This window comes from Paroedura picta, chromosome 2 (genome assembly GCF_049243985.1).
Source record: "Paroedura picta isolate Pp20150507F chromosome 2, Ppicta_v3.0, whole genome shotgun sequence".
NCBI classification, from domain to species: Eukaryota; Metazoa; Chordata; class Lepidosauria; order Squamata; family Gekkonidae; genus Paroedura; species Paroedura picta.
Genome location: NC_135370.1, coordinates 484296 through 500719, shown reverse-complemented (window position 1 = coordinate 500719; position 16424 = coordinate 484296). Strand labels below are relative to the sequence as shown.

General features: G+C 48.2%; 1 protein-coding gene across 6 annotated transcripts in view; it reads left to right on the top strand.

Annotated features, from left to right (window-relative positions):
- The window catches only part of HYCC2 (hyccin PI4KA lipid kinase complex subunit 2), a 79458-nt gene extending 63566 nt beyond the window's left edge, over window positions 1–15892 (top strand). For 5 of the 6 annotated variants that reach the window (XM_077319137.1, XM_077319132.1, XM_077319135.1 and 2 more), the window contains exons 10-12: window positions 5916–6075; window positions 7746–7910; window positions 12307–15892. In XM_077319137.1, coding sequence (XP_077175252.1) covers window positions 5916–6075; window positions 7746–7910; window positions 12307–12896 — 915 coding nt within the window. In that variant the 3' untranslated portion in view covers window positions 12897–15892. The remainder of the gene's footprint in view (window positions 1–5915; window positions 6076–7745; window positions 7911–12306) is intronic. The other variant, XM_077319138.1, reaches the window with a different exon arrangement.
- The last annotated feature ends 532 nt before the right edge of the window (window positions 15893–16424 follow it).

The window sequence follows — 16424 nt, the reverse complement described above, 5'->3', positions numbered from 1 at the left end:
GGAATGCGTCTCTCTTTTTATGCCATTAAAGATCATCTATATCGGTGTGCCTCGCTTTGGACCTCCGTGCTCCGCTTTCCCTAGCATATCTACTTCACTATCGGCTGCTGTTGTTGTAGCTCCCACGTGAGTGAGGAGGTAGGCGTGGTGGGGATCAGAGAAGGATGCTTGACTTGTTTCCCAGTCCTCGTCCCAGTGGGAGCAGCAGCGATGCTGGTGGAATTCTTTTGTGCTAAGAGGAGGCAACAAACATACCTGGCCACTCTTGGCCCCATCAGATAAGCCACTCCCACTTTCGAGGAAGTTAGAAGCCTTTTTGACATGAATTGAGCATGGCTGCTTGTTGCCTGGCCCACTGTTCTGTGCACTCTTGTTAGTCTCGACCAGGGGTAGTCAAACTGCGGCCCTCCAGGTGTCCATGGACTACAATTCCCAATTCCCATTCGCTGGCAGGGGGCTCTTGGGAATTGTAGTCCACGGCCATCTGGAGGGCCGCAGTTTGACTACCCCTGGTCTAGACAAGAGGTGGCCACATTGTGGCTCGCCAGATATCCATGGACTCCAATTACCACGAGCCCCTCCTTTTTGCAGATAGTATCTTGTCGATACATTTTCCATCTGTCCAATAACAGATGTGTTTGAATGGCTGTCTTGGGTGACTCAGCCATTGGTTTCAAACAGAATGATTTGAATACTTCCCACTGGGTGAATCATTGGGGCAGCCACTTCCTGCAGGGAATGATGGTTCAGTGTGCTGTTGGACTAGAAACTCTCAATCAGGGTGGCCACACTGTGGCTCTCCAGATATCCGTGGCCTGCAGTTCCCAGTCCATGGAAATCTGGAGAGCCACAGTCTGGCTGGTCCCTGATCCAACTGAACAATTGAGCCTGCTGAAGGAATTCCTTGGCGATCAGCAATACCGTGAAGCCTGTGGGCAGGTGTCAGAATCCCCCGGTATTTCTGCCATGATTTCATTCTGTTTTATTCTGTTGCTTGTTGGGGTGTTGATCTAGCCTGACCTCTTGGCCCTGATGTAACACAGATGCTTTTGCTGGACACTCCAAGGTCCATTTTCCTGCCATAACAGTTTTATGCCTCCTTCCACTCCTTCCGCATTCCTTCCCCTCCCTTTCCCTCGTGTCCTGCAGACCTTCCTGCGTTTAAACTACATGGGTTTAAACTACAAGGACAACGATATAGGCTAGATATCAGGAAAAGAATGTTCACAGTCAGAGTAGTTCAGCAGTGGAACAGGCTGCCTAAGGAGGTGGTGAGCTCCCCCTCACTGGCAGTCTTCAAGCAAAGGTTGGATACACACTTTTCTTGGATGCTTTAGGATGCTTAGGGCTGATCCTGCGTTGGGCAGGGGGTTGGATTAGATGGCCTGTATGGCCCCTTCCAACTCTATAATTCTATGATTCCTGTTCCTTGATGGCCAAATGATTATCTTTATGTTTTGACTCCTTTAACTGTGCTTGGTTTGAGTTCCCAAGGGAGGGGGAAGAGGCCCTATGTTGTTCCTCCTGTGCTTTGTGAGTCAGTCCTGACTATGCCGTCAGTGTAGATGTTTGCAATTTCTCAGTACAGAAACTTTAATTCCATGAGTTTACTTACTTAGAAATTGAAGTCTCTCACAGTTAGTCAGGACTCCTGGAGGGTGCTTCCCTGTTCTCAACATGTAGACGGAGGATCCAGCCTCAGAACCTACAACGGCTGGTGCTGCTACGGAATGTGAGGGGTGGCCACGTCCCCTCAGGTCTCTGAACGGGAGAAGAAGAAGAAGAAAAAGGAGAGGCCTGCTGTGCCATGGTCGTTGGGAACAGCACAGGCGCTGAGCACACCATCCTGGTGTGGGCTGTGGATGACCCAGTTCCCGGGCCCTAACCCAATAGGACGACTCGGAACATTGGTTGTCTTTGGGGACGGGGAATCGTCCAGACATCGAGACGATGGTGAGTCAGGATATGCAGGTCCTGTGGGACAAGTTGGATATCTCCACCAAATTTCTAGCCGCCATACTGCTGGGTGGGTGGGCAACGCTTCCTGCTGGATGCGTGGAAGAAGATCCCCAAGAAATGGGACGAGGAATTGTGGGAGAGCTCCGACAAGGAGTCTTCCAAAGGTGAACCAGAACCAGAACTGGGTAAAGGCAGAGGGAAAACGACCCTGGAAGCAAGAGCCGCTACAACGCCAACTAAGGCATCAGGATAGGGCCCGGAGGCCGGGGTATCTGCGAGAGCCGCCACGTGCCGTGTGAAGCGAAAGGAGACATGACTGGCAAAAGGCCCTTGTAAAGTACTACATGAACTAAATTAATGTTCGATCAAGAACCTTCCCCAGTCTTTCTTGGCCATAGGTCACCACTTTGGGTGAATGAAAGAAAAAAAGAAACGTGGTAAGAACTTGAGAAGCCATGTTGAATCAGGCTAGCGGCCTGTCCAGTCCAAAACTCTGTGTCACATAGTGGCTAAAACTCAGGTGCCAACAGGAGATCCCCCAACAGGGCCCGAATTCATCGTATACAACCAGGCTCTGTGCTGCAGCCACTTCTGCTCCAGTCCAACACGCAGAGAGATTGTCCCCTGAGGGGATGTTGTCTCAAACATCCACCTGATGAAGGCAAGAAGCAGATCAACAAAGGCAAAAGGGTTACCCAGAGAAATCCTGTTGCAAGACTTTAAGTTCCAAAGAGATAGTAACAGAACACCACTAGTGGTCAAATACAGCTCAACTGAGTTGAGCTCAACAGCTCAACTCAAAATAGTTCAACACATCGTCAGCGACTTGGAACCTTTACTGGGTAATGGCAGTTCTAACAGTGTATATGGCATTAAATGTCAGGAAAGCCCTTCGGTTCTCTACTTAGAGCAAAGAATAATAAATGGACTCATATCTGTCATCAGGAATCACAAAACTGAGAAACCTGTAGCAGAACATTTTAACCTTCTGGGGCACTCAATGGAGGACCTCAAAGCAGCTGTTTTATTGCAAAGGAATTTCAGGAACAGACTGAAATTGGGGACTGCTGAATTGCAAGTTATTACAGCACTCATGACAATGGAACCTCCTGGGCTTAACAGAGATATCAACTTCTTATCACACAATACATGCTAAGTCACAGTTGCTGCTTATACAGCTTGGTCTTAAAGGTGCCACTCTTAAAGCTGTTATTCTCTGTATGCCAGTTTACTGCACAGGTCTTACCAAATGCATTATCCCAATCTTAGCTGTATTAATGGTTCAGGTTTTTTTACTCTTCCTGGTAACTAACCTCTGACACACACCTATACATAACATTTGAGTAACCCTGTTTCAGTATATCTCTCAATTCTTGCTTATACCCAGAATTGACCTTTGTTGGTCTTGGAAGTCCCAGTGGACGCAAATTGAGTTTTCACAACTGTTAAGTCTTGTATATTTTATTGGGTGATATGACCATATATGGTCCAGACAACCCACCCAACCCTCCCCTCCCAAAATCACCAATGATGGGCCTGGAGTGGGGTGGGGAGGGGAGGGCCCTTGAGTGGGCGTGGTCACAGCTCTGCTTCCCGACCATATTCTGCTTGAGCACACCGCTTCTAGGGTATCTCCTGGCCTGGAGAATGTTTCAGGGGTTTCTCAAGGGTAGAAAAGTGGAGAAAGGCTGCCTCATACCTTGAATTAAACTGTGTTGGTCTTAAAGGTGACACTGGATTCATACTTTGTTCTGCTTCAGACCAACACGACTCCCCACTGGCATCTGTTCTTATGGCATCTGGTGTTTTTTTCTGCTCCAGCCCTGGACATCCTCTCCTGCACTTAGGATTTATTAGCGACACGTTGTTCACGTGGACAAATGGGGAGGAAGCTCTCGTGAGGTTCAAGCATCATTTTAAGTATATAAATTTAGCTCCTTTGGATGGACAACATTTTGCATTGGACAAAGCAGGCTTTGCCTCATGACAGCTTTTGCTGGGATGGATTTTGTTGGTCTTCAAGGTGACAGTGCTCTCCTCATTGGTGTCGCATTCTGTCGATTGTCCTCACCAAGGAAGGCAGACTGTAAATAATGTCAATAAATCCTGGTGTCCTGCTTAATTTGCTCGGTCAGGAGGCTGCTTTTGCCGCCCCCCCCCTCCCCGTGCATTCAGCCAGATCAGTTCTTGGGCTGCCCTTCCTGAGGGAATCTGTGTGCATCTGTGCCCCCCCTAGGCAGGGGCCCAGAAGAGTCTGGGAATATCTTAAGCATCTGAGCATGTTGTGGCATGACAGGCTGTGGGAGCAAGCAGTCTGCTTTTGGCCAAAGAGATCACAGAGACTTGCAGAGATACGAACGGTAAAAAATGTTTTCTAGGTGCAAGTCTGCCAGTGCCCACAATCTGCTACCAGAGTCTAGACCAGTGGTTCTCAACCTGGGGGTCGGGACCCCTTTGAGGTCGAATGACCCTTTCCCAGGTGTCAGGATTGCTGCTGAACCCTGCCATGAGTTAGCATGAGTTTCTCCATTATTGTTTGCCTGATCTTTTCTCTGCTTTGTTCTTGGGGCCCCAGGCCCATATATTATGCTTGCATGCTTGAAACTGAAACTATGCTGCTGCATCCTGTTATCACAGGGAGCTGTGAATTATTTGTCTTTTGAACCTCTCGGCCGGGTCTGCCTTTTGTAACCATAACATCTTATCTCGTCCGGACGTGCGAATTGTAACACTATGGTTTATGGCACCTGCAGCCTCCTTTCCCCCTCCCTTGGGAACTTTCAAGTTTTAGGCGGGAGAACTGCATTGATAAGGGGAGGCAAATCTGTCCTCAGGCAGATTTGACTTCTTTAGCTTAGGTGTATGAAGTAACTTCTCAATAAACGCTTTCTTTAATAAAGAAACTTGTTGTGAGTTCTTGCAACGCTTGACACCAGGGGTCGTGGCAGGGCAAGCAGCTTGGCCGGGGGAGGGGGCACCATCCACACAACAGCCTTGCGGGGTAGATCGAGATAGAGCGTTCGTCTGTCTGGAGCAGCGGAAAAGAGCGAGATCAGCATGGTGGGACAAGAGGCAGAACTTAACTGCGAAACCCCGGGGAAAAAGCAGTGTATATACAATCATGAAATTTCTGTGAAAGAGCACTTGCATAATTTTATGGCTGGGGGTCACCACAACATGAGGAACTATATTAAAGGGTCACGGCATTAGGAAGGTTTGAGAACCCCTGCTCTAGACTCAGTTGGTGCACCCAAAGGTAAGGGGAAGGTCCACAAATCTATGGCTGCACAACAAGGGCCCGGAGGCTATGAGAGCCCGCTGGCTTGGGCAGCGAAGGACATTCGCAGAGTAGAAGAGAAAGAAAAGCAAACTCCTTTGCCTTTGAATTTTATAACCTGATCGTGTTAACTCTTTTCCATCTGACTTCTTACCATCTTGAACTTTGGAGGAGGAAGTATACATTTTCAAACTTAAAAAATACGGATTTTATTTACATTGCATATAGTCTTCTTTCTGGCAGGGACTCAGTGTAATTCATAGAGTCATGACAGTCAACCAAATGGGTCCCTTGGTAGCCATTCAGGATTCTAGAAGTCTGGAAGCACCAGAAAGATCTGAAGCAGGGCAGAAGTGTTAACATGACACGTGAAGTGGTACCGAAACTGTATAATGGGATCCTACTTGCAGTAAGCTATTTGCAGCAGTCTAGACCACAGAGCGTAATTATTTATCCAAGGAAGCCTGAACTATTTTGTACAGTGCCGCCTTGCTACCTGTGCAGGAAAACCTGTTTAAAATAAGACAAAATGTAGCAGATGATTGATAAAAACATGTACTCGTGCCAGGGCAAATCTACAGATGTACTTTAAGTGCGGCTCCATTGGATTGCGGCTCAATGGATAACTGCGCTCAGCAGGCTTTTATCCTCCCTCATCTGCCTCCCATTGTTGTCACAGGTTGCAAATGCTATGAAGAACTCCTTGCCCTTTGATGCTCCTGATGCCTCCCAAGGAGGGCAGAAAGTGCTCAAGGTGGAGGTGACCCCCACGGTGCCGAGGATTTCTCGGACTGCCATCACCACCGCTTCAATCCGCCGACATCGCTGGAGGAGAGAAGGTGAGCTCTAACCTGGTCCCAGGTAGCTCCTGCAGCAGAACATTCTTCAGCTGGTTTTCTGGGCTGGAACCTTATGCGCCTGTTTCTGTAATGCGCAGAATGCTGATCATTTTCCTTGTGTTGAATGTGTGCAAACTGGTAATCATCGTCACCAGGCCCTTTGGAGGGAGGAGAGTATTGCCCTCGTTTTATAACGTGGGGAAAGCGAGAGTGACTTGGGTGTATATCCAGTGGCATACAAGTTTGCGGCAGGGCTTGAACTTAGAATTGCTGACACCCTGCCTCCATATCCGGTGCCCTGGGTTGCCTCTTTCACGACTGAAATAACTCACTTTTGCCTCCTGCTGCTTACGGGGAAGCTGGACCCACAAAGTACCTTAAAATTAAGCCCTTGCTCTTGTAATGATAAATCCCGGTGGGTAGCCTTGTAGGTCTGAAGCAGCGGACAAAAGTTTGTGTCCAGGGGTACCTTTAAGACCAACAAAGTTTTATTTTGGGTATAAACATGTCCTTAATGCTGCATGAAGAAGTGTGCCTGCACACAAAAGCTTTTACCTTGAATAAAACAGTGGGTCTTGCCCCGGACTCAAACTTTGTTCATACGTAGTGATGAAGAAGAAGAAGAAGAGTTGGTTCTTATATGCCGCTTTTCCCTACCCGAAGGAGGCTCAAAGCGGCTTACAGTCGCCTGATGTTTCAGATTCCAAAAGCACACCGGAAGGACAAAAGGGGATTTGTATGTAAAGCTGTGGTTTGTGCCTTGTCACCATCTGCCAACAGAATCGGATTTCTCCCAAGCCCCTTAACATTTGCAGCCTCTGATGACCCCAAAGGTATCTCCCAGGGTAAAGGGGGTCTGGGCCTTAATCTCTCCTCCACGTGGATCGAGGGCTGCACAGTGAGGGGTCGGGATGAGTGATAAAGTTTTGGTAAGTTGAACTGTACCCGAATCAGTGCTGATTTGAGTACTTTTCAGCTGTATATGAGCCCAATCACTTGTCACTTGTCCTTGCACTTTAAATGGCTCAAAATAGTCTTATGCGAACTGCACTTTTGTCCTTCCCAGGGAAGGGGGCTCTTGGTAACAGCTCCTCCTCCATGTGGATCATGGGCTACACAGGGAGGAACAGAACACTCTTTCTGCTTTCTAGCTAAGGCTTTGGCTTGATATTTAGTTGTGGTCTGCAAATTAATAAGGAAAAATATGAACCTGGAAGCTTTCCAGTCCCCTGAACAACATAATGATTAAGAGCGTCTGCATTTCATGCATAGCATTTTTTCATTAGAAGCATAACATTGAAATTCTAAAAATGTAGCTATTACTTCTTGTGTCTTTCCTGTGATACTAAAGTTGCACAAATATATATATGTATAAATATGTATGTTTTTTCCATGGTCCTCTGGCCGTCTAACCTTAGAACCAAGTGCTGGCATTTTGTGCACCCTTGGTCATGTGTGTCCCTGTTGCTGACCTCTTGTGTGCTAGTCTCTTTGTGTACTCTGCAGCAGCATCTCCTCCATTATTCCCGTGGCGTGCCGCTGACGCTCTTGCCCAGAAACGTGCAGATGGTGTCCTTGCGCATTTCAGCCCTCGGTGTCAAGGATTTCCCTGACCTGAGTTGGGAAACTCAGGAAAAAAGAGCACTAAAATATGATATGTTGAATCCCAGATGGCTTTGACTTCTCAAACGATGACTTGAGCATTCCCGGATCCCCGGTCCTTCCTGGCTCCACAGACCCAGGGGTCAAACGCAAGCAAGAGAGGAACATGATGGTACTCAGGACCCCTGAGCGTGGCTCACCGGAGCCCGACTTGGCAGCCGCCAACGCAGAGGGTAGGACAGAGATAAGGAAGCAGAAGTCAGTCAGGCGGGGGGAGGAGCTTGGCTGCACATCCCCCCCCCCCGTCAGAATGCCTTCCCGGTCTCAAACGCTTCCACTATTCCAAAGTGCTTTGTGTGTTGCTTGCAATGGCCAGGCTCCTGCCCCTCTCCTCTCCTTTAAGGCTAGTGCCACACTGGGAGCCCTCTTGGGTGATCCTGAGGGGCTCTGAGCCACTGTGCAGACACTGGACGTCCCTTGATTACAAGGTGGCCAAAAGCTGTGCCTGTTGACTTGTGACAGTTTGGGAAAGCCCTTCATTAAAATACGGGGGCTCACCAAACAAACATGCTGAGGCCATTGTAAGAAATGGGAACACTTTTTGCAAGCTTTAAAAATCTATTTATTCGCCAGCTTTCTAGCTCGCTGAAATCTGTCATCTCTTTTGAGACTCACGGGAGTAGACTGTTTCTTACCAATCCTGCTGAACTCGGTGGCTGAGCCACGTATTCTAGTTGTGAGTTTGTGGCAACAACCTGGCTGTCATCATAGAATGAGTCAGACTTGGAGTGGAAATTCCCACAGCCTTACACAAATGGTATTCTTCAGGTTATTCTTTTACTTGTATGACCGCTTACCTTTTCCTCTTTACTGAGAGGTTGTCTTTTTAAGGCAGCGCATTTCATCTGGATACGGTCCCCTTGATGCTGGTGGGCGGGATCTTTTGATATCTGGGCTGCACCCAGCCATGTGCCAGCAGAACAAAAAGGGGGAAATGCCGGGGGATAGACGATTGGCTTATGATACAAAGTCCCTCGTTCCAGCACTCGGTGAATGTGCTGATCCCCGGATGACGCTTGCACGGCGACTTTGCATAATATGCCAGTCCTCTGTCACTCGGCATTACTTTGGTTTTGTTCTGTCGTAAAATTATATGAACATTTTACTGTCCCTTGCATCATCTCTAAGCTCTCTCTGCAACCTTTTGCCCCTTTCCTTGACCCAGTCTTCCAGCCTTGCTAATTGCCCTTGCCATCACTTTGGACACCCTGGGACTCAACAGTTCTGGGCTGCATGTGCTTCACAAATCCCCCAGGGAAAAATTAACACCCCAAGATCCTTCTAGCATGAACTTGCATTTCGCCTGTGCCAACTGTGCGTGATTGGAAGCTTCATTGGAGGGGGGGGGCAGTGGAAAGGATGCTGAAAACGTTTAGCAGTTGAATCTGCTTCAGACAGAATGTTCTCAAGAGTCTCAGTGTCAGCTCTGCCCTGTCCCCTTGTCCCGTCTGGCCTTATTTGGTCGTATTAACATAACCCTGCCCACGCAGGGCCAGTCAGGTGCCCAGGAAACCCTCCGTTTTGCTGAGCATCTCTTTTTAAAAAGGACGTGCCACTCCCTGCCTTGAAGGTTTGGCATCAGGGCAGACATTTTAAAGGAACGCTGCCTGGGTTTTGTGGTGGGAGCGTGCCTCATCCCATCGTGGGGCCTGGGCAGATGGAAGCGAGGAACGCTGAACCACAATTCCAGTCGTAGAAAACTCGAAGACTTAACTCTGGATTCAGACTCCTCGGTGGGATGCTGCTGTGGAACAGAAAGAGGTCAGAGTGGATTTGGGCTTGATCACAAGCAGCATGTTCCCAAATTGGCAACATTTTGCATATTGGTTATCTAAATTGATACTGGTCTTACAGAAAATTGAATTGGTAATTACTCGTGATTTGTTACATAATGTAAAAATGGAATAAAATAATAGATGCACGCTTCTAATATTTCATTATTTTTTAAATGCCAGTGGCTATGAAGAACTACAGATATGTGTAGAAAACTTAGAGTTCTTCGGGTTGGATCCAAACGATCAACAGAGCTCTGCTGGTGGAAGAGAAATGCCCCAGCTGCCCATTTCTGCTGCTGCAGCTAACCAGTCTGCTCAAAATGGGCCCCTAGAGATGGGTGGGTGGGTGGGGTGGGGTCTGAAGTAGCGTTCATGTAGCGGTGGGGTCAGCGGATGTATAGAAGACCACCCTAGATTATGAGTCCAAGAGGAGCAGGTATATAAATTAAACTATCAATAAACTTTTAATTAAAAAAACATTCAGTCCAACCCATGGCATTAATTTGCAGCAGTAGCCTGTGAGCTGGGGAAGAGGGAATTGTCTGGGGAAGGTTACGCTTTCGGGAGAGTGCGGTGATGCCCTCCTGCTACCAGGCAGTGGCAGTAGACTTGCAGCACGTATAGGTAGGGCCTGCTGGACTGAGCATTTTATCAAACTAGAAACTTCCCCGCATACAGACCTGTTTAGCATGATGAAGGCTTAGCTGGCATTTGTGATACGGTGTTGCAGTTCGATCCGTTATTTGTCGCATCTGCTTACATCCTGCCTTTCTGCCGTTGCCCTCAAAGAAGTTCACAGTTCAAAGTCATGCTGGCCGTGCATGGACAAGCAAAACACAGAAGGGAAGAGGAAGAACTACGGCCGATGTTTTGCTGGCTGCCAGCATTTTGGGTGCTAAAATGGTTACTTTGGGTGGGGAGGGCGAGGAGAACGGTCCATGCCCCTGCCGGAGACGGAGTATGAAAGGGGGGGGGGGCTGTGAGTAAACAGAAAGGAGCGTGTTTAGTGTATGTGCTTAGCGAAGCAACTCCTCCAGAGCCGCATTTTAAAGAGGGTCCGGAATCCGACTCCAAAGGTACCGCTTTGCATGTTGCCTTTTCCCCTTTGGAGCCTGAGTGCTCTCAAGCTGCCTGGGCCTTTGCATGGGGGCAGCACCCTGGGAACCAGCTGAAGCCGAGCCTCTCTGATGCCCTGCCCAAGTTCCCCTTCCCAGCAACGTCCTGCTCTCTGACATTTTGCTGTGGGTTGGCTGTCTGGCCAGTCCTGGGCCATTTCTCCTGGAGTCCCTTGTTTTCTGAAGGGAGAGAGCTCTGCTCTTTTCCTTCAGAGGCCTCTCTCCATGCCAGCCAAGGGGGGCTGTCCATCAGGGCAGGAGTAGCCAAACTCAGGCTCTCCAGAAGGTCACTGACTGCCATTCCCATACTGGCAAGGGCTCATGGGAATTATAGGCCATGGGCATCTGGAGAGCCACCGTTTGGCCAGCCCTGCAGCCAAGGAAGGGCTGAGAGAGGTGGAGCTGCTCTTCCAGCTTTGCATGATGGGACTGACCTTGGAAGCTGTAGCTGATGGAAGGGTGTTCTGCTCTTGCTTTCAGGGTGTTCTGTTCTAGGTACCTATCAAATGGCTCCCCCCCCGCCCTTCCTTGTTATTGAAGAATACCATGTGCACAATGCCATATTTCTAAAATGTCTCCTTTGATGCGTTGGGAAATATTGTACGATAATGTAAGACATACTTTCTCAAGCGTTCTTTTGGTCTGCAGGGCAATATTACGTTTGATAATGCTGAAATAAACAGGGGGGAGAAAGCAAACAACACCGCCTTAGGTTCAAAATCCTTAGTCCCTTCCTTCTCTGCATATTGAGTTTATTTCTAAATTAAATAAATGGCTGCAGTATTTAAATCTTTATGGGGAGGTGAGAAAGTGAATGAAGAATGTGAGAAGGGGGGGGGGCATTAAATTACAAAAGCCTTTCCGGAAGAGTGGTTCGTGTTGTCGTGGTGTTGTGTAGACAGCACTGGCCATAGAGGGCTGCTTCCCATAATAGTGCAATGTTATGAGACAAGAATGCGTTTAGAAGGCCCAGCCCCACTGTTATGTGGCAAGGGCTTTGGAAATGCCAACAGTGTTAAGTCCACACGGTTGCATTAATTAATTACGGTGTTGTTAATTCTAGTGACGTTAATGTATGAAAACCACTCCCTGTGCTGGTACAAAGACGGTTGCCGCACTTTTCTTGGCGGCCTTGGCTTGGACCAAGTTACTTTGGCTTTTGCTACTTTTAGGAAGTTGTTCTGGGGAGGGTCTGATCTGACATCACAGCACGGACGGATGAGGGGCAAATTCTGCTCAGGTCCTCCTGGACCCCTGCGGTGGTCCCATCGGCTTCTTCTCTATGCTTTCCTTTTCCGTGTTCTGTGTTTCAGACTCAAGTGGGTGCAATCAACAGAAGAACCAATCACAGAAGGCTTACAATAGAGGTGGGAAGTGCTGACTGAAGCACCAGGGGCCCTTGGCTCTTCCTATCTATTAGCAGGATGTGAGGTGTAGGTTCAGCACCACTCAGCCAAGGCCGGCCTCGTAAGTCAAGCAGGGTTCCATCTTGACATCCGTCAGCCACCTCCGGTTTGGTGCTTTCCCAAAAGAATCTCCTTGTGCTCAAAGCTGTTTAGCAGGACACTGAAACCTGTCCAGGTTTTTAATACCACGCGATACAGAAAACATTAAAGAGCCAAGAATTGTTTCCGGCGTTCTCTTATAAGCTTCTTAATGGTTTTTATTTTGGGTTTTAGATGTTAATGGGATCAGCGGAAGAGAAGAATCTGTGAATCTGAATGATGCCGACGAGGGGTTTTCATCGGGGGCGTCGCTGAGCAGCCAGCCTGCTGGGGCCAAGCCTCTTCCCTCCGCATCCCAGAGGGGCAGCCTACGGAAAGGAGGGGCCGGCCGGGCGGCCAGGGAAAAGGAAGCGGCCTCAGCCGCCAAGTCCAGCGAGAGCCCCAGAGAGTCTGCTCGCAAGCAGTACCTGCACCAGGCAGCCGACCCGGGGCCAGACGCGGTGGAAATGACTCCCACAAAGAAGCACCTGAGCCTGCCGGCCGGGCAGGGGGTCTCCAAAGCCAGCAGCGTCAGCCTCATCCGGACTGCCAGCGCTTCTTCCAGCAAATCCTTTGACTACGTGAACGGCAGCCAAGCCGGCATGGGCAGCGAGGGCGTCACCAACTTGGCGGCCGGCAACACCAATCGGTTTTCGACCATCAGTCTCCAGGAGGACCGCTTGGGCCAAGCTGGGAGCGGGAAAGACCCCCTCTCGCCCGGCGCTCCGTTGACCAAGCAGTCCCGATCCCCAAGTTTCAATATGCAATTGATCTCCCAAGTTTAGATTTGCTGTCCTGCTTCCCCACCGCTTTCCCCAGCCCCTCTCTGGGCATCAGTCGCAGCTGCCCTCCTGATGCGGTGTGAGAAACCCTGGCTGGCTTTTTGTGATCTCGTTCAGATGCATTTTAGATACCATATTATATTTTGTACTGAAACAGCAATAAAACCTCATGTTCCAGTCCCCTGTCCCCCCCCCTCCCCCAAATGTGATTGTGAAGCAGTATAAATTGTCCTCTCTGCCTTTTCCACGCCCCCCCCCCCCTTCTCCTTGGGTGATGTGCAATCCAGTGTAGGCTGATCAGTCCCATTTCAACACTGTGAGTCTTGAGAAGATCCGAGGAAATGGTGAATGTGATCCCTATGGAAAAAAGGAAGCTTTTTTAGCTTCTTCCGAGAAATAGAAACGGGTTAGTTTTTTGTGTTTTTTTTTTTGTCAGTCTGCAGTTCCGCAAAGACTACTGGATTGTGACCCCCCCCCCAAAAAAAAAATTTGTTTCTTGGAACCGGAGTGCCTCAGAGATGGTGTTGGACTTCTGGACTCTGAGTTAGCGCAGGCAGTTCTGAGGGAGGGGAAGAGCTGTCACGGACCACGGCAGCTGTTGAAATGCACTTTGTCTCTGCAACGAGGTTAGTCCTCATTCTCCTCTGCCATTCTCCACTCTCCCAAACTTTTAAAGTTCTTCAAATGAGACATACATGTTCCCAAGAGGTTGCCCCTCTGCCTCAGAAAGAGCGGGCTGTAAGTAGACAGTGGAGGTTACGATGCACTTTGGATGGCGTTGTAGCCATATTTCGTGTTCCATGTCTTCCCCCTTCTCCTCCTTCAGGACACAGGGTTGTTTGTGCATATATATACATACACTAGGACTTTGGGGGCGGGGGAATTATTTTCAGAATAACTGAGAAATGGGAAGGGGCACCTGGTTTCCCAAGCTGCTTGGTTACTGCTCCTTTTTTAAAAAAAAATATTTTTTTAAACAGTGGCTGGCTAAATGGGCTTATTTTTCTTTCAGGGTCCTTACAGGAGTGTGACAAAACTGTGGTAGCAGTAGAGATGGGAGGCAAGGAAATGCCAGAGAATAGCGATAAAGGTTTTCAGGAGACCCGGAAGCATCAGCATTTCCTTAAAGCATTTCTCCTAAGAGCGAGTGTGTTGCTGGCTGCCTTCTGTCCCTGAAAGCACGGGTATGTTGCCCACCTTCTGACATTTATGCATTTATGACCAGTTCATCCAGCTACTGGTGGGCTCAGTCCCATCCCTTGAGGAACTGAGCACCCATGCCCATGAGCCTGCTCTTGAGCACAGGTGGGTCACAATCAGCACTGATGCTGTAGATCACTGCTTTAAACAGCATTTCTTATTCCAAAGGGAAGTGTTGTTTGTGTTTTGGTCTGTCTTGTAATCCTTGGAACCAAGAGGGTAATGCCTTTTTTTAAAACCCTTGCTGTATGCTGAATTGGAATTTTACAGGTTATAATTATCCCCTCCCCACCCTGGTCTTACCTGTTTGAGTTCCGTTTAATTTCTTGGAGTGTGGTGGTCAGATATCAGTGTTCAAACTTAAACTGGTCAATATTTTTGTCATCGGTGGTATGAACTGAAGTGATGTATTTTTTTTTCTTCACTGGCAATTTGGGTTCAGTACATTGTTATGGGAAGCTTTGGGGTAGTAAAGATATAATAAGCTATTTGGGGCCGGATTTGAGTGTATCATTCAGCACTGTGAAGTGCCATTATTCTGGTAGTGAATATTTGAAACCGTTTTTAAACGCAAAGATCTGCTGCTGTTTTCCTGCCTGACTCACTGACTTGAAATTGGACTTCTTGAAGAGGAAATGTGGCTGAGCAACCAGTCGCTTCTTTTAACAAAATTATTATCACAGTTGCTCTGGAAAAGACCCCCCCCCGGCACAAAACATATGCTAGACTACTAATATACCTTATAATTGAAATTCAGGAAAGGTAACTTGTGAATTACTAATTATTTGCAAGTCCATGTAGGCATGGCAGTTAGCCTTTCTGAGTTTCTTTTCCTGGCTCTGACTTAGGGCAGTGCCAAAAAGCGGTTCAGAAAATGCTTGTCGTCGTAGCATGGTGACGGGGGCCCTTCGTTTTCTAGAGCACCGACCCGACTCAGGCTTGATGCTGAATTCATGGCTCTGCAGCGACGCCTCCTTTTCTGGCCAGTCGAAAATAACGGCACGGATCCAGGTCATGTGCTCTGCATGCTGAAGGTGGGCTGGGTTGGTGTTTTTCAAACACAGCACCCCACTGTGCATCAAACAGCTTTTGGATCTGAAGGCACTTCCAAAAGCAGGTTGGTGGCTACCTGGCAACAAGAAGTCTTAGGTCAAGATCATAAATTCAGAGGTGAAAAATGGTCTTGCATGAAAAAAGCCCCTTGGCCTGTCGTTCCCAATAGATGGGGCCTCCCCAGAGGAATATTAGTCGAGGGGGAGGGGAAGCAATGACTCTTCTGAGGACCAACTTACTGCTTTGGGAAGACGGACATCAGATGTTCAACCCAGTCTGAGAGGAAGGAGTCATCATATTTATGAGAGAAGTGGGGTGTGCACCACACAGAAACTGCGTGCTGAGGATATGGGTGGGTGGGAGCCCTGCTATCACACTGGAGTGATGATGGTTTTTACTGCAAGCGTTTGTCTTACAGCACTTATAAATAATCATCCCCTCCCCACCCTGGTCTTATCTGCTTGTGTTCCGTTTAATTTCTTGCAGTGAGGTGTCAGATATCAGTATTCAAACTTAAACTGGTCAATATTTTTGTTTTCTTCTGTTCAGTAAAATGTACTGATTTCTCTGTTTTCCTTGGCTTCGGGCATATTTTAATATTAGTCTGCTGTTCCTCTTCGTGTCATGCCTCTCGTTGTATAAAGTGGTGATTCTGGCTCTCCCTGTCGCTCCCATTAACTGGGGCCTCAGGAGAGGCATATCCTCTAAAGCAGGAGTCGTCAACCTGTGGTCCTCCAGATGTCAGTGGACTACAATTCCCATGAGCCCCTGCCAGCATTTTCTGGCAGGGGCTCATGGGAATTATAGTCCATGGACATCTGGAGGACCACAGGTTGACTACCCCTGCTCTAATGAATAGATGCTGCTCAACATGGGCAAAGGAGACACGGTGCAGAAGTTCCCTCGATTTCTGTTTAGATTATCAAGCAGGTGCCTGGAGACGGCCCCTTGTTGGGGAGGTGCAGGGTAGATGAGTGTGTGGAACTGGCTTCCTCTCGTGCATTGAAATCATATCCCCAGTGCTGCTTTGTGCGTTTCATTAACTGGATGTGTGTGTGTGTGTGTGAAATACTCTTTATTTCAGAATTTATATTCTGCCCTGTCTTTGGAAATTCAGGGCAGATTACAGTAATATAAAATACATTTAGATTTCACCAAAACGAAATAAACTTTAATTTGAACATTAAAACACCGGATTAAATATCAAAATTGCTCATAGCAGAGGTGGGCTGATTGTGGCTCTCCAGATTTCCGTGGACTGCAATTCCCATGAGCCCC